General features: G+C 38.8%; 1 protein-coding gene across 1 annotated transcript in view; it reads left to right on the top strand.

Annotated features, from left to right (window-relative positions):
• The first annotated feature begins 2,104 nt into the window (after positions 1-2,104).
• The window catches only part of apoba (apolipoprotein Ba), a 103,938-nt gene continuing 93,844 nt past the window's right edge, over positions 2,105-12,198 (top strand). Inside the window, exons 1-4 of the mRNA XM_034216591.1 lie at positions 2,105-2,336; positions 3,183-3,224; positions 7,809-7,921; positions 8,037-8,182. Coding sequence (XP_034072482.1) covers positions 2,279-2,336; positions 3,183-3,224; positions 7,809-7,921; positions 8,037-8,182 — 359 coding nt within the window. The 5' untranslated portion in view covers positions 2,105-2,278. The remainder of the gene's footprint in view (positions 2,337-3,182; positions 3,225-7,808; positions 7,922-8,036; positions 8,183-12,198) is intronic.

The raw sequence follows: 12,198 nt of genomic DNA, 5'->3' as shown, positions 1-12,198 counted from the left end.
GTTTTTTGTGCCCCACCACTTTTGTACATATAGAAACGCCACTGGTCAGGTGTAACTAAAGTCTGATTTAAGGGTTGTTTATATTTCACATCATTAATCAGAATCTGCAAAGTAACAAAAATAAATGTAGTGGAGTAAAAATACCAGGTTAACCTCTGAATTGTAGATGAGTAGAACAAAGTAGTATGCTGCTGTAACAAAAACATTTCCCAACTTGGGATCAATAAAGTATATCTTATCTTATCTTATTTTAAGATGATCGATGGCTACTGCCATATTTGCAAAATGTCCCTCTGAACCTTGACAAGTGCATGTTTCAGGCTTATCAATGAACAACACGAGGGGTCACAGACATAAGACCAGCTGTTAAATAAAGCTCTTCTGACCTTAGGTGTCATGTGGGTATATTAATTCACCCATTTATTAATTATATGTTTTAAATGTGATAACACCACTGTGTTTCGTATCCCCTAAACCTCCAGGGTGTACACAGTTTAATACTGGCAACTTCTAATTGTGGGAAATACGAAAATGTCTTATAAAGAGACGTGCCATATAATGTTGCGAAACACACAATAGCCAGCATGTGAAGTTCTGGGGGCTGGACCCGTCCAATTCCAAATTCCAGTTTTGGAAAGTCTGCCGTGGTTCCATTCCATTTCAAAGAGCTGTTGACGCTCAGCATAACCTTGTCGCACTGCCACTCCAACATCCAATCACAAGGCTTGATGACTAATCACGGGGTTTGTAAAGCAAGGCGGATGTTGTAGTCCCAAACCATAGCTGGGGATTCGATTCTGGGTAGTGTAGTGTCTTCGGAAACTGTAGTGTCTAAACTCCTAAAAAACTATTTGTTTCTCTGAATCGAAGGTTAAAAACACAAAAGCATTGTACACAATTTAAACCAATCAATATTGTGTAATTAAGGATAAACTGATGTTTTTTAGTGGTTGAGTAATGCAGATATCACTGTGTAATCATTTGACAGTGAAGGGAATATATCCGGTTTTATTATGAAAACTTCGAGACCGGAAAAACTGTTTTCACCCACACTAACTTTACATGGAAGCTGCATACACGTTGTCCTGGCGAGATCTCAAATCATCTTCGTAATATCTATCAAACTATAGATCCTACACATCCACTGGACGTGGATTCTAAAAGTACAATATACACTTCTCGCTAGAAATCTAATCAAAAAGCATTTTAATGGCCAAACTATTCTACAATTTATGATTTTCCAGAGAGGGTTATTTGTGAATAAACGGGAGCATGTTGTTTCTTACACGACCACTAGAGGTGCTACACTTTAAAACGTGGCTATGGGTCGTAATCTAAGCTGCTTAAACAATCAACCTATTTGGTCGTTTTTTGTAGGAGGACAGGCTGATTAAATCATACACACTTGGCGAGCAGGGACCAAATGTTTGCATTAGCGCTGTCGCCTCTTGTGTGCAACTCAAATGATGATGTTCAAAGGAAAAAACATAAAATATCGAATTATTTATATCAAATTGTAAAATAAGGTGGCGGGGGGTCTGTGCTGGCGGCGGATGTAAAAGTTACATTAAACTGGAATTTACATGTTACAATATCACAATATACACAACTTTTTAAATATCTAAACCTTTCCATGACTTTTAAAAGTGCCATTTTCAATTGCCAATTCCTTACAATCTTGCTAATGGAAACATAAAAGAAATATGTACTCACTAACTATACAATATCCTGTATGATTATGGACAACATGCTAATCTATCATCAATTATTTTTATAAATATTGGGATTATAATAATTCATTACAATTATTCATTGTTACTATTAAGTGAACAATTGTATTGTTGCACTTTCACATTTAAATAAACAGAGAATTGCAGAAAAAGTATATGTTGCAATATTACTTTACAGCATTTTGTATTGCAAAATAAACAATTTCATTTGCACATATCAAGTTAAATGTACAAATCTGGTGAACTTTGAGATCTACACTTTCACCAAGCCAACCAACTGCAGCGGGTCATAGAACCGGGATGCCGACCCACAAAAACGGAGGTATCGAGAAACTGTTATATACACAACGTTCACTGTTTGTCAGAGTTTGTACTTTGAAACGACCAGCCAGGCCTGTGCTTTTGTCCGTAAAACTCTGGTAGTCTGAAGGGGTGGCTTATTGAGAGGCAGTGAAGAGGGTCCTAATAAAGGATCTGGGTAAAGGTGTGGATGTATTAGTGAAGACTGAAAGGGCTAAAGAACACAGAGGAAAGCACATTTTTAGCCGATGATGGGTTACGGCAAGCTGTGTCTGTTACTGCTTCTCAGCAGCTACACTTTGGCTCGTAAGTAGAAATTCATTTTAAATCAAAGTAATTGATTACAATCACATTTCTCATTTAAAACAAACTATTTTGAAGTTAAAGGGTAAAAGCCTTTTTCTCAGCACAGGCTTTACTAATAGATTAACGATGTCTCTGTTCTGTTTAAGTTTCAGAGTAACATATACAGTAAGCCAACATAAACAATACTAGGACCCTTAGTTTGAAAATGGAATTAAATGTCTTCTGTGAAAAAGGACTATATTGGTGTGATAGTTCAAGGGTCCTGCCATTTTACATGTTTTCTCATTATACTATCATCACAATATCATTATGCATACCTATGCTTTAACAATAACAAGTTTGGCAATTTTCAAATACAAATATTCTAGACTCATTTAAATCCATATTCCTTTAATGTTACAATTACCCTTACAATAACCACAAAGATAAGCCCTTGGTTAGAAAACTCAGTTTGTCACGTATATTCAAATGCCTTTTTTTAATAAATCTTTATAATTATCCATTGGCAGTGGGACAACAGGAATAACAGCAGGAACATTTTACTCAAATAGAAAACGAATTATTCTGTTTATCTTTCATACTGTACATATATTACCCGGCTGTCAGCAGTTATTAATTGTCATTTAAAAAATAGATGAATGAATGCTTAGTGTTTAAGTATGTAATAACCTCTTTTCTATTTCCCCCAATTTATTTTCCTTGCCACCATGGGTGATGTTAAAAGAAAATAGTCCAAAATGGACACATTTGTTCACTTCATAAACTCTATATTTATTTATAATTCTAATAAAACCATCTTCATTACTTATTTATATAACCAGTCACTATTTTTGTTTTGTTTTCCAGAGGAAGGCAATGACAACAATGAACAAACTTCAACTTGTCTGTGTAAGTTTCAACAAACTAATTAGTTATATTCACATTAAATGTGCATTTCTCATTATGAAACCATAGAACCCTCTTCTGAAGAGATTGTAATGTTGTTGTTTACATGACTACTTTGATAATTTGATCAAATTGGAAGACATTATGCCAATATTGTAGATTTTAAGGAGATGATAGAGCCCCATATTGATGGAGCCACAACACTCTGTAGCCTACTTTGTCCCGGGGGTTAACATTGTGGGTACCTGGAAAAATGTGTATGTGCATAGGATAGATAGGGTAAGATAGGAGGTGGGGTGAGTGGATGTTGTTACGAACAGACACATAGACCTGCTAACAGATCGATGGTGGCTGTGCTTAACCTACAAACTCATGACCTGTTTCTGGAGATAGCAGCAGGAAGCTGATGGACTTTTGCTCCTGTGCTTTTAATGATTTGCTACTACTACTACTGTTGTAAAAGAGCTTAAAAAGGCAAAAGCAATATTTTTCCTTAATGCTATAAGGAAGTTCTATGCTAACACTGCAGTCATATACATGCCAAAAACAAGAAGAAGGCTGCAGAAGAACTATCAATGGTCAATATCTCAAACTGGTTAACAAACTCACATTTACACCTCAATGTCAGCAAAACCGGCTGTATGTTTTCTTCAATGTGAATGTGAATAGTGGTCCAGACCCCTGAGTTATAGTAGTAGGAAAAAGTATATCAGTAGTCAATGAGTTTAAATATTTAGGTATGGTTTTTGATTCACAACTTACATTAAAAGCGCCTGTTCAAAAAAGTTGTGATCCGAATCAAATTTAATCTGGCAAATGTTCGTCACATCAGGTACAGTTTAACTACAGAGGCCTCAAAATGATACTTTAATGCAATGATTGTCTCACACATAAACTACTGTCTCACCAGCTGGACACAGACAAGTACAGTAGGACCAAAATAAAATCTGTGGAAACATTTTCTAAGCAGGGTCTGAAAACACAACAGCATTTTAGAAAACACAACAGCATTTCACAAAACACAACAGCATTTCACAAAACACTACAGCATTTCAGAAAACACCACAGCATATCACAAAAAGCCACAGCATTTCAGAAAACACAACAGCATTTCAGAAAACACCACAGCATATCACAAAAAGCCACAGCATTTCAGAAAACGTCACAGCATATCACAAAACACCACAGTATTTCAGAAAACACAACAGCATTTTAGAAAACACAACAGCATTTCAGAAAACACCACAGCATTTCAGAAAACACAACAGCATTTCAGAAAACACCACAGCATATCACAAAAAGCCACAGCATTTCAGAAAACGTCACAGCATATCACAAAACACCACAGCATTTCAGAAAACACAACAGCATTTCAGAAAACACCACAGCATTTCAGAAAACACAACAGCATTTCAGAAAACACAACAGCATTTCAGAAAACACCACAGCATTTCAGAAAACACAACAGCATTTCAGAAAACACCACAGCATTTCAGAAAACACTACAGCATTTCAGAAAACACTACAGCATTTCAGAAAACACAACAGCATTTCAGAAAACACCACAGCATTTCACATTGGACGGAAAGGGTATTCCTTAGGGAGAACACTTCTTGTTTGTGATTGGACAGAGTCAGCCATAGAAGCACTGCTGTGATTGGTTGTTTTTGCTGCCAGTCAAGAAATGACGCTTCGTGATTGGCCCAACACATCAGCCGTTAGCTGTTAGCACACACTCAGAGCTCACAGCTCCTCATATATGTTCAGAAACTGGACAAAAGTTAAATATATACAAAACACAGACTGTCTATTTCATGGTGAATACAGTCACTGCTTTATTTACGTCTGTATGACGTTGTTGTGAGTGTGGACGGAGCAGCTACAGGTTAGTTTAGCCTGATCGATCCGATTCCGATAGGATTTACATGGAGATACGGCCCGCCCCCTCTCCAGCGTCTTGTTTGAATGACAGGAGTAAACACAGAATTAATGCTTTATTCATTCATGGTTTTTAAGGGGCTTATCTCCATGTAAATACTATGGTAGACTACCCAATATTTGCATCGCTCTAATCGAAAAGCTTTTAAAATGCGTGTTTTCTGAATGGAATCGGATCCATCAGGCTAAACTAACCTGTTGCTGCTCCGTCCACACTCACAACAACGTCATACAGACATAAATAAAGCAGCGACTGTATTCACCATGACATAGACCAGAGGTGGGGAACCTTTATCCTCTCAAGTGCCATTTCAATTTTTTCAACATCCTCCGAGGGCCGTACAAATTATTGACCTCTGCTTAAAAATACTAAAATCACAGCCCACTCATTTCACCTTTCTTTCATGCTGTGCAAAGAAAAAGCAACCTCTTAATCCAGATATCTTGCCATGACTCACGCATGCACGTGCACGATTGTGGCATGACCACCAAAACAGAAAGATATGGACACAAGATGTGTGCAATTTAGTTTCCTATCCATGTGAATATGATTTGAGTGGGGGGGGGGGGGGACCTAACCTCCTCTAGGGGGAAGATTTTTTTTTTTAAATGTTGAAATTAAAAGCATCAATCTGGTGCACTTTGAGAGCAACATTAAGAGATCTATGGATACATCTCTCAACACCCATATGAAACAGAACTGTAAGCAGATTTTCTTTTTTTTATGGATATGTTACAAATCACTTCCCTTTCAAACTGTATTCTTGTTTATTAATACTTTTTTTTACTGTCATATAGTATTTTATACCTGTTTACTTTATTCTCTTATTTTTTTATAACTATAATGATCATATAAAGATGTGCCTTTACCTCACTGGTTGGAGAAAAAGCTTCTTATATTCGTTAGCATAGCTAACCAGATGCTAATAACAACAAAGTTATTGACTGTATGATCAGTATGACAGATGAACAGATCGCCACTGGGCTTTCAACTAAAGACACAGCCACGCAAAAACTACAGCATGTGTACGGCTCCTTATGGGTACTGACATTTGTGATGTCCCGGCCCGGAGCGACGTCCTGGTGCTCTCTGGCAGATCTAAACCCCTGTCGGACGAGAGATATACCACGTGATGACACGTTAGGATCGTGTTGTGTTCAAGGACCCTGACCTTGGCCAGGAAAAACAGGCACTCGCTTGTTTAATTCTTTTGCGGTCTAGATTTCTTTTTTTTTTTTCTTTTTTGCGTGAGTGACCTCGAGGGCCGTATCAAATTGTCTCGCGGGCCGTATACGGCCCGGGGGCCGGAGGTTCCCCACCCCTGACATAGACAGTCTGTGGTTTGTACATGTTTAACTTTTGTCCAGTTTCTGAACAGATATGAGGAGCTGTGAGCTCTGAGTGTGTGCTAACGGCTGATGTGTTGGGACATATTTCGCTGTCGGGTGTTGACCAATCACGAAGCGTCATTTCTTGACTGGCAGCAAAAACAACCAATCGTGCTTCTCTGGCTGGCTCTGTCCAATCACAAACAAGAAGTGTTCTCCCTAAAGGAATACCCTTTCCGTCCAATGTGAAATGCTGTGGTGTTTTCTGAAATGCTGTTGTGTTGTCTGAAATGCTGTGGCGTTTTTTGAAATGCTGTGGCGTTTTCTGAAATGCTGTGGCGTTTTGTGAAATGCTGTGGCGTTTTGTGAAATGCTGTAGCGTTTTGTGAAATGCTGTGGCGTTTTCTGAAATGCTGTGGCGTTTTCTGAAATGCTGTTGCGTTTTCTGAAATGCTGTGGCGTTTTTCGAAATGCTGTAGCGTTTTGTGAAATGCTGTGGTGTTTTCTGAAATGCTGTAGTGTTTTCTGAAATGCTGTGGTGTCTTGCACTTCAAGGCCACCATAGAAAACATTGGATAACAATTCATATAATTTCATATCATCATTGTAATGTCTAAAATCAAAATTCATCAACCAGAGTTACTGCGAGTGGGGATTATAAAATACCTCATAGAAAGAGTACCTTTCGGCAGTCAGTCTTTTCCTATCAGGTAGCACATACCTGGCAGTCTGTACCAGGGCCACCCCTCCCTACATGCAGAACACACGCAGTGCGTAGGGCCTCATCTTGCGCAGGGGTCTCAGTTTAATGCGTAAATGCGGCGCAATTATGCGCGCCACATTTTCCCCGCAGCGAGGCTCCGGCGCTAACAGTTCATGAGCGTGCTCTACTACCCTCTACTACTATGTGCTTTAATTTCGGTTGTGTGTTAATGGGATTGTATATTAGGGCTTTTAAGTGGGAATATGTGCGTTATATGTGCTGCAATCGTGCTCATGTGCTTTTACCTGTGCTTATATGCTGTCATTGGGCTCATGTGTTATTTCTGTCCTGATGTGCTCTTGAATGTTTTCTTTGAATGCTGTCAACCGCCCAGGGACTGCAGATGAAGATTAGCCTCTATGGATAATCTGCCACACTGACATGATGGACTCAAGTGCTCATGTTGATTAATGTACATTGTCCCTTCATAAATAAATACATTCAGATACACCAATACTAATGATCTCATCTTTAAAGGCAGGGATAAGGCATAAGGCATAAGGGACACATATCCTAAAGGATCAGTCAAACCATGTGATACCATTTTCTACTTGCAGTGGCATCCAGATTCAGGACCTATAAGAACTATGTGTACCAGTACACCACAGAGAGCAGAAATGGTATGGTGGGCACTGCCAACCTGAAGAACGGCCCAAAGGTCTCTTGTCAGGTAAATTCCTGTTTATGTGTCCAACTTTGTTAGGTCATTTTACAACAGAATGTTCTTATCTGAAATCCCTCCCTGTCTTTCCATTGACCCTGTGTCTGCATGTACATATCTTCAGGTAGAGATCGAAGTTCCGCAGACATGCAGATTTGTCATGCACACCAGGGACTGTGCTTTAAGTGAGGTGTCAGCCATGGACCCCCAGGGCCAGCCGGTCTATAGCCAGGCCCGTGGCTTTGCAGCATTCCAGGCCGCCATGGAAAAGTGGGTAAAAAACAGAGTTTCCAGGAACAGATACACATGCGGAGCCCAAGAAGGGACATGGATGGATCTGTTTTTTAAAGCACATTATGCCTATAAATAGGTAACAATGAAATCCCCTGCCAAAAGGCGCTTCAGTAAAGGCACTTCTGTTGGTGCTGCTATTGTACCAGAAGAAAAGGACAAAATACTTACATTAGTTATTCCTCACATTATATTCCACAATAGTTATCAGGTATTCTTTCATTTGTAATCTCATGTAATGAGTCCTAACTTTAACATGGAGAAGATGATAATGAACACATTTATGTTCATGTATTGTACATGAAATATGATTGTGTTACAATGGCTCAAAGACGGTTTAATCAAGTTAGGATTTCTTTGGTGATCACATACTCAACAAGACTTACATGATTTATGATTGTTATAATGCATGTGTTTCTTTGCTCTTACTCAAAACCCAAATCAAGGCTAGCTTGACATAATTTAGCTTAGCACTAAAATGGTGTCAGGTAGGTGGACAGATGCAAGTGTCTTACTAAAGATGTTGTGAGACTTACCTTTTAAGCATGTACGTCACAGCAATCATAGCATGTGCTTGCCATTCAAATGTGGTTACAGAGCTTTAGCAATTTTAACCACTGTGTTGAATATTTTCAAATGCCCTGCCCTACGACAGTCCCTCTTTACGGCACATATGCAGTCAGTTCTTCCAGACTGGAAGACTTTAACGGTTTTTATTACTCATTCCTTCAAAGCAAGATCAAAATAATACACAGCAACCTAATCAACACCTCCGTCTCGTCCACCTTCCAGGTTCCATCCTTATCTGGAACCTGCCACCCTTTTACAGCTTGCACCCAAATTACCTCTCATAGTTGCCCAAGTCACCGGCATGAATACCTCAACCTCCATCCTGGACCCCATGCCCTCCACCGTTGTCAAGGCCTGCCTCCCCCCAACTCACTCCTCTGATCTCCACAGTCATTAACTCCTCTCTGTCCACTGGCCTCGTCAACCATAGACTGTATATATAATTGGACGTAGGGTCCGTGACGTCACCCGTAGGATTCTGCAGAATTGCAGAGAAGCCCTTAGTAGGCAGAGTCGGCCACTAACGGCTCGACAGTGACGTCAGAGTTCAACTCTCGCCTCCTCCAAATAAGGGCAAAGAGACGGAGCCGAGGCAGGACCTGCTGCCACCGAGCTGAAAGTTCCAGAGCTAACTGAAGCTACCAAGCTAAGCTAACATGCTCCCCATCTGCACACTGCCGTCGCATTTTACGTTTCTAAGGTAAGCGGACATGAAACTATTCAACAAAACTATAAATAACAATCTAAGTTATTGAGTTTTTAGCATAATACTTCAGAATCTTAAAATCCCTTAACGTTTGTATGCAATTGTGCTAAATTCAACACTGGAATCAAGCAAATATTAATATGTTTGCATGACATTAGTTATTTATATTTTGATATCACTTAACTATATGTTTAATACATTTAAGTCAAGCTAAGGTACATGTGATGGTAGCTAGTTAGTGCTCTTACCTGTGAGGCCTCCTCCAAACAGCATGATAACCAGACTGTATCATTAAAACTAAGTAGCAGTTCTAGATCCTTGACTTTAGACAAACAATTAAAAAGACAAAATGTATTTTAAAGACTAATCTTTATTTGAATGTGCCTCTTAACCTGAGATATTAGTTATAGAGTAATAGTATTGACAAACTAAAAAAAACTGAGCAACTCAACAATCAACTTTATATTTCTTATTGTCTAAAGCATTTCTTATTTTCATTTTTCCCCTCTCATATTCAGTGTGGACGGATTGAGACAGCGTGGTGTCCAGAGAGCTGCAGAAACTTCAGGGAGGACTATCCTGTCTGTTGGTTTGGAGAGGACTGAGGGTCTTTCCTCAGTGAGGAGGACCAGGCCTGATGGAGGAGCTGATACCATAGCTGATACCAACTGCACAGGCCTAGTCTGTCACTTTATTTGACTACATGTGTTTACTTATACATTAGTTTACACCTTCTGTCCATATGTGATTTTTATTTAAAACATTTTTGATTAACTTTTGGTTCACATTTCAATAAATTGTATTTGTATTTGCACTCCTTTTGTCCATTATTCTTACTGAAAATGTTAGATTACACATTCACATCTGACTGAAGATTAGCCCCATTTATTTGTGACGTTGCAAACTCTGCGGTACAAGGCACAAGTGATGTGAAGCTCATAAAGTGAGGCAAATAGAAATAATCAGCTGATGGAGTGTGGATGTAGGTGCATTCGATCAGCTGACTGTGTTTTCACAATAAAAGTAGTTTCTTAGTGAATGTCCTGTACTGGTCTTACAATATCATAACATCAGCTTTTAATATTCCTCTTGGGTGTTCTTCTTGACCCTCAGAGAAGGAGAACATGTTGTCTTTCAGGCATGTCCTTTCCTAACAAAAATGACAGGAAACATAAAACATATTATTGCAGAACAAGTGTGTTATTTATGAAAGCGGTGTGCTTGTGTGTTTAGGGGCTGTAGATATAATTATTTTGTAATTATAATGTTTTTTTTTATTTCAACAGTGAGCTACAAAGACAATCATATTATGAATGAACAGTATGAAGTTCATCAACATTGAAATATATGTTATTATCAAAATAATATTTAACTGTTATCAAAATGTAGTGCAACTGTAGAAGCTTGCTCTGTTGTCTCACTGAAAGAATAAATGTTACCACGTTAGTACAGACAATATTGAGAGATAAATAGTAGCAGTTCTCACTATGTGTTAAATAGCTTTGCCTTCAATACATTAAATTAGAAAGCTGACAAAGTCATATTGCTAAATATCTAAATGTAACTTTTTGCATGTAAAAAACCCTCAACTTAACTGATGTGTAGGTGATCTAGTATTTAGTATTGTTTAATGGAATGTATATCAGTGTATTCAAGTCAATACTTCATTAATTTAAACCAATATCTTTCTTGATTATTTGTACAGTATGACAAATAGAGTCTTTATACCTGTGCTGAAGTTGACTGCTGTGAGGAGTCCAGTTCTGTCTCTCACTCTCTGGTCCAGCCTGTCTGCATCACCTGGACACCTTAAACAAACAGATATATTTGTAAAGTACCATGTGTACAAACAATATAACTTATTCTCTTCTGTTGAACATGTTGGATTGTGTATTGTCCGAGTCAGGGTCCTTTTTATTTTACTGTAACTTTGGAAGTTGTGTTACCAATGCTTACTGTTTATTTGATACCAATTTGGTAATGCAATTAATAAAAACAACAAGGTTTGGGTTCGTTCTTCAGATGACTGTGACGTTAACGTGTAAGCTCAATAATGAACTCCAGCTCAACCAACCATATTGTAATATCTAATTACACTGAACAAAAATATAAATGCAACACTTTTGTTTTTGCTCCCATTTTTCATGAGATGAACTCAAAGATCTAAAACATTTTCTATGTACACAAAATAACCATTTATCTCAAATATTGTTCAGAAATCTGAAAAAATCTGTGATAGTGAGCACTTCTCCTTTGCCGAGATAATCCATCCCACCTCACAGGTGTGGCATATTAAGATGCTGATTATACAGCATGATTATTGCACAGGTGTGCCTTAGGCTGGCCACAATAAAAGGCCACTCTGAAACGTGCAGTTTTGCTTTATTGGGGGGGTCTGGGGGGGTCCGACAACCAGTCAGTATCTGGTGTGACCACCATTTGCCTCACGCAGTGCAACACATCTCCTTCGCATAGAGTTGATCAGGTTGTTGATTGTGGCCTGTGGAATGTTGGTCCACTCCTCTTCAATGGCTGTGCCAAGTTGCTGGATATTGGCAGGAACTGGAACACGCTGTCGTATACGCCAATCCAGAGCATCCCAAACATGCTCAATGGGTGACATGTCCGGTGAGTATGCTGGCCATGCAAGAAAAGGGATGTTTTCAGCCTCCAGGAATTGTGTACAGATCCTTGCAACATGGGGCCGTGCATTATCATG

The sequence above is a fragment of the Gymnodraco acuticeps genome, unplaced genomic scaffold (genome assembly GCF_902827175.1).
Source record: "Gymnodraco acuticeps unplaced genomic scaffold, fGymAcu1.1, whole genome shotgun sequence".
Taxonomy (NCBI): Eukaryota; Metazoa; Chordata; class Actinopteri; order Perciformes; family Bathydraconidae; genus Gymnodraco; species Gymnodraco acuticeps.
Note: the sequence above shows the minus strand (reverse complement) of the source record. Positions and strands in the feature narration are given on the sequence as shown.